This window comes from Oryzias melastigma, linkage group LG15, assembly GCF_002922805.2.
Source record: "Oryzias melastigma strain HK-1 linkage group LG15, ASM292280v2, whole genome shotgun sequence".
In the NCBI taxonomy this organism is placed as follows: Eukaryota; Metazoa; Chordata; class Actinopteri; order Beloniformes; family Adrianichthyidae; genus Oryzias; species Oryzias melastigma.
In genome coordinates this window covers 28,385,305-28,391,495 of record NC_050526.1, presented here as the reverse complement: position 1 = coordinate 28,391,495, position 6,191 = coordinate 28,385,305, and the positions used below count along the sequence as shown (strand labels likewise).

Sequence of the window (6,191 nt, the reverse complement as noted above, 5' to 3'; positions counted from 1 at the left end):
AAACTTGTAAGGGGCACGTAGGTGACCCACACCAAATATCAATGTTGGTGAACCTGTACTTACATCTTACTAACGACTAGAGTGTGGCCTAAGCGTCACCCAAGCGTCATAAGTACAAGCAACTTCCACTATCCTTACAAATACTTCATGCTTCATTTACCACACACACAACAACAGTATGTTTCATTTTCATGACGTCTCTCAAGGTGAATGTACGAGCCTCAAGTGACACCTACACTCGTCTTAAGATGCAGAAAACAAAAAACCCACAGTACCCATATGGGTTAACCCGTATGAGTCCATGTGACTAAGGCTTTAGATGGTGTCCTCTTTAAAGATGAGACTGAGTTCAGTTAGACAAGAAAGTCCAAAAAAGTGAAACTTTGAGACAATGAATCCCAATTATTTTCCACGAAAAGGCAGCAACAGTAGCCAGTAATGTCTTGAATGGGGAAACTCCAGAACTTTCTAAAGGAGCAGCACAAAAAATGACAAAAAATAGAGTGAAATTCATGTATTTTTGAATGAAAATATTTTTTGAGCATTTAAAAGTAGATAGACAATAAAAAAACATAACATAAAAACCAAGAAGTTTGTGTTTTTTCTGTACCATTTATTATTCTATATAAAAAGAGGAGTGCAAACATTCCCTCAGTGGTCTTTTCCTTCAGTTTTTCACCCTGCTTATCCATTACCCCCCCCCCAGCTTCTGCTAGATTGTCTGGCTCTCCGAGCGCCTCATGTCAACAGTTTACACGCCTACATCCTGTTTGGAGCAATAAGGAAACGAGCGTTTCCTGCTCGTACCGCTGCCGGCTGCCATAATCAGCTCACCCACTTTCCCTTGTGATGACTCAGAAGAGGACGAGCCCCCACGCCCCCGAATGGAGAGCAGATCAGATTTTACACCTTTACGTCCTCCCCTCTACTTTCTATTATGCTGACAGCAGTTTGTGTGAAGTAAAAGAAAACGGAGGATTCTTTGTCTTACCGAAACATCTCCTAGTTTCAATTTATCTGAACACCAAAACTCTAGATTGTTTAACGCTGGAATGAGTAGAATTCTACTCAGCAAAAACTATCTACACATAAAGTCTGACAGATCAGAACTGATCACACTCCAGTAGTTAGCACTTCATAAGGTCATTGATAAATGCCAATCAACTTGAAGAAGACTTCCACAAGAACCACAGAGTCCCACCTCATTAGAAACCTTATCTTCTAAAATAAATGTAGAGACAATTAAAAAAGCTTTATGTGATCATCAAAACCCACTTTCTCCCTAAAACGTGGCCCCAGGACTGAGAGCTCCTGCTTTGTTCCCTGGAGACTGTCATCTTTATTAAAGGAGTCGTGCTTTCTCAATATATAAATGGAACTTCCCAAAAGTTTCAGAAACTCCACTCGTAAAACTAGAGGAAGTGGATGTCCAGGTGTTTTCTGTTGGAGGTGAGTGAGGGGGTTGAAGACAATAAAAACCTCCTTCTTCCGCTGTGCTGTGAGGGCTTGTTGTTTCAAACACTTTCACAAAAACCTGTGCAATGCTGACTAAGACATTTCAGAAGAAAGAAACAGAAAAAGCTGGAGTTCCCTCTACTTCCCGTCTCCAACATACATTTGTTTTATTGTAGAAATATTTTTAATTGATCCCACAGGAAAATTGATTTGCTACCACATCTCAAGAAACAAAATACTAATAAGTTAAAAATAATGTTTCTTTACTGATAGAGTTTGACCTCTTTAATGCCACTGATGTTCCAAACACAAACTCCTAAAACGGGTTATTAATATGGAGAAGTAGCAAGAGAAAAGTGAACAGTGACCCCCTCTGGAAGGCACTGGTAACTACATTAACATGAGGCTCCTGGTGGGATAAAAGTGAACCTGATGCAACAGTTTGTTATGTAGAACAAAATTAAGAGGGTTTATAGCCAACAAATCCATTTTAAAATGCGGAATCCACAGTTCTATAGAGGGAAAGATCCTTCAGCAGCTGAAATTATTTAAAATCCTTGCAAGCCCTCCTTTTTTTGTTTGTTTTTAATTGTACATTGTATGAAAAGTAAAAAACAACAGACGACATGTTAATCTGAGACATTTAAAAGAGAAAACCTCTTCATTTAAAATGATGAAAAAGTGACCAATGTCTTAGGGATGTCCCAGTCAGATTTTTTTTTATTTAAATACAAAAAAAGTAAAAAAGATTCAGGTTGGTTCCCATTTTTATTTTATTCACCTTTTATCATTCAACACTTCAACAGAGCAATTCAGTGAGGTAGCTTAAACAATTAAGTACAATTTGTGCAGCAAATAAAAAAAAAATACAGTAGTTAACTATTAACTAGTAAATATAGGTGATAATTAGTCATGCGAGAAAGTTTGGAGACTGTAGCGTTTATTCCTTTAGAACCATGTCTTTCTGATCAATTTGATCAATAACATAAAAAATGTAAAAATGTAAAACATTTTCTCCAAAAATATTTGTTGCAGTACAACGGTAAGGTGATGGTCATGTGAGAAAGTTTGGTGACAGTAGTTTTAGGATCTTGAGAACATTTTTGATCCGATGTGATCATATCTCCAAAAACAAAGACTTTCTTACAAATTTGTTGTAGCATGAATGTGATTATGCGTTTTGATGACAACAATGCAACAATGTATTAGTTTTGGTCGTTTTTAAGAGATTATGACTTTATTTTGTTATTTAATTGAGTTTGTTTTTTGTTTCCTTTTTCAAATCACCTTCTTCTGGAGGCTACATTCTGCAGCCACCTCACTGCCATCTCTGTCAGCAGCACAGGGCACCGTTCTTATAAAAAAAAAAAAAAAAAACAAAGACAAAGTTTTTTTTTTTTTTTTTAAATGCTTCATAGATTGTTGTTTGCATTGAGACAAAAACAGAGACACCAACTGTGTTTGCATGGACACAAGTAATTGGAATAATGCCTTATTTCAACATGCTATACGGAATATTCTGGCCCAATATTTTAGATATTGCTGCACATGTCAAAATGATTTATTCCGATCAAACGTGTTCCGTATGTAAATGTTGGTTACAATCGGATAAAGTTTTTCAGGGCCTTTGAGCACAGTTCAGTTCTGATCCGATCTTTGATCTGATAAAGGACATTTTGCACACGTAACCATAGCTACTTGCTGTGAGTTTATTAAGAGTTTTTGATTCTCGAAGTCCAAGTCAGTTAATATCTTGCTAACTGTACAAGCTGTTTTTGTACGGCAAAACTGCTGCCGTATTCTGCTGTGCTTTACAGCAGTAAAATGTTGAGATCTGTTCATGATATGTAGACTTCTACTAGAACATGCATTTGAAAAAAAACAAGCTTGAAATAGACAGCACAGATCAAAATAATAAAAATATTTATTTATGTCCAATCCTGATCGAGCGACATTGATCTAGTCATAAACTTTGATTTCCAATGACTTCATCAGATCAGGACTTCCCTACAAAGTGTCAACTACATCTATAGAAAGACTCAGCACCAAACATTCGCTCGGCCTCATGATTGGAGATCTACCAGCTGATAATCCTGAACACTTCAAACTTACTTCATGAAGCTGTGATGCAGAGAAACTGATGCTCCACAGTGAATCAGCTGATTCTCCCAGATGGTTTGGCAGAGAATTTCACGCCCGATTCCCTTCCTAACACAACTCTGTATTTTATCCGGGCTGGGGACCAGCACAGGGAGACCCAGACTTGGCTACATAGGTAGGCAGTAGCAGACTTACACTGGATTCAGCTCATCACACCCCCAGGGAAACAAACCCAGGTTTCCACAAGCGCCTATCCTTCATGCAACAAACTGAGCCATGCAGCTGTTTCTCAAATTCAGAAAAGCAATTAAGCTTCTTTTTCCTTTAGAAAATACTGTGCTGTTTCTTAGATTTTTGGCTCTTTAAATGTGCTTTTTTTGTTGCAGCATTTAATTTATGTATTCTTTCAAAGAGCAAAAAGCCAAACCGACTAAACAATAAAAAAAATTAAAAAAAGAAAGAAGCCACCAGAAAAATTCTCACTTTCCTGAATTCACTGACTTACTAATTTGAAGTTCTGCTCTCGTCTGATTACAAACAGAAATAATATACCATATTTTCACGACCATAGGGCGCACTGGGTTATAGGATGCGGTTTCACTTACTGGTGGCTTTTTCTGTATTTAACAAATACATAAGGCGCTCTTGACCATGGGGCGCAGGCATGGTAAAACTAGGGCTGGTCACCGAAGTTTGATTCCACGCAGAAACACTAATGATTCACGTAGCTCTACCGAAACCGAAAGCAGCTGCTGCAGACAATGCAGCATTTCATTGAAGCTCTATTGGTCTGTGGATATGTCAATCATTTCTACTTTCTTCAGTACTGTGAAGTTTTAGCCAATCCCTTCACTTTCCTGCCATAGTGGGCGGGCTCATATAAAGCAGCTATTGAGGCGAACACGAGAGCGTGTGCCGCGTAGCGCTGGAGAGTCTGACTTCCTTTCACAGCAGATCACAGAGTTTGACAGGTGCTGCATCGCATCAGCCAATCAGGAAATCAGCTTTTGGCACGGGCTGTTTTCAGTGACCCGATGGGAAATCAAGAAGTAAAATACGAATCCGTTACGACTGTCTTTGTCCTGTTACAGCGCGGCTGTTCTGTCTGCAGACAGACAGACATCCTCCCTTCAGCGGTGTCTGCTCGTTCCACACGCCGGGGGAGAGACAGGTGGAGCGGGGAGGGCGGTTAACCTGCTTGGCTCTCCTGAACTGTGATATTTTGTTTGTGTTTGTCGAGACAATGATAAAAAAGTCCCTGCTTTTCCTCCTCTCGGGTTAATGCGGGACAGTCTTTATCTCAGTCACAGAAACAGCGGAAGGCCCCGCCGCCGGCCAGACGTATGATGAGCGAGTAGGAATGTGTGAGCACAGACACGTGCTCCCTCGCTTCGTGTGAGTGGCGCTCACTTCAGCTTTAAAACATCAAAGTTCTCATGTAATCCGCCATCCAAAAAAAAAATAAAAAAATTAAAAAAAAACATAGTAGGCGCACTGCACTATAGGGCGTGCCGCACATTTTGGAGAAAATTTGAGACGTTTATGCGCACCTTATGGTCGTGAAAATACGGTAAGATATATACAAAACAATATTTACTGTATTTATTTTGTAATACACAGATGAGGTTGGGTTTAATTTCTCTAGAAACTCCTGACAGTACCAACAGTTGACACTCATGGCCCAGTGTTGAAGTGGAACAACATTTCCTACCTGGTTTAGGAGCTTTGCTGTCACTCAGGACACAAACTGGATCCTTCTGAGATGCTTGGGAGCTTGCAGGAGGAGGAACTGTGGATTCCTTCTGAGCCTCTGTGGCTGGGAGAGACTCAGCTTTGTCCCTCCCGACATCCGTTCCTGCAGCACACTTCAGCTCTGATGGACAGACCTTCATGGGCTCCCGCGGTCCTTCACACACAGAGTCCATCGGATCCCCTGCAAAACCATGGAATCTAGATCAGCCTGCTGAGTCACAACTCCAACAGGGATTTCCAACACTAAATATTCCATTTAACTGTATTTTTATATTATTGCATCTCTTAATAAACTGACCATGCTCCTGTCCTTCTGGCAGCTCCCCTTTAGAAATGAACTTGGTCATCTTTTTGAGAACTTTCTTGTGGGATTTGGAAGGCTGGAATTTCAGTGCATGACATCTAGAAAGAGAAAAGAAAGCAGCTGTTACGCCCCTTTTTGTCTAGAGGGATCTGGTTGACCAGCTCCATTCTCGTGGTCTGAGGGTCCTTATGGTGCTTTTAAAGGTGGCTCCACCTGCTCGGGTCCAATGAGAGCTACGCCCTCCAGCACCACACCTGAAAATAATAAACACAGAAAGACACAAAGATCCACAAAACACACAGGAGTCCCACTCTGACAGAAAAATACACAAAACAGAACAAAAGAGAAACAGAAACCAAATACAGCCACAGCCGCAACAGCAACAATAACAATTATTTTTGCTATATAATCCCAGGTGGAATTATGTTGTTCTGTTGTCTTTAATTCAACATTTTGAGTCTTTTTTTTAATGAAGCTCAATTTACAGCAGGAGCTATGAAGATTTACCTGATTGCGTACTGTGGGCAGCAGGTCTTCTTCAGTGTAGGTTTGTAAACGTACTTCCCACTCCTGAAACACA

At 40.1% G+C, this 6,191-nt stretch overlaps 1 protein-coding gene across 2 annotated transcripts in view; it reads right to left on the bottom strand.

Annotated features, from left to right (window-relative positions):
- The window catches only part of LOC112162082 (arginyl-tRNA--protein transferase 1), a 52,808-nt gene that overhangs the window by 42,186 nt on the left and 4,431 nt on the right, over nucleotides 1-6,191 (bottom strand). For both annotated transcript variants that reach the window (XM_024297732.2, XM_024297731.2), the window contains exons 3-5: nucleotides 6,119-6,181; nucleotides 5,606-5,709; nucleotides 5,267-5,488 (exon numbers count right to left, since the gene is read on the bottom strand). In XM_024297732.2, the coding sequence (XP_024153500.1) occupies nucleotides 5,267-5,488; nucleotides 5,606-5,709; nucleotides 6,119-6,181 (389 nt within the window). The remainder of the gene's footprint in view (nucleotides 1-5,266; nucleotides 5,489-5,605; nucleotides 5,710-6,118; nucleotides 6,182-6,191) is intronic.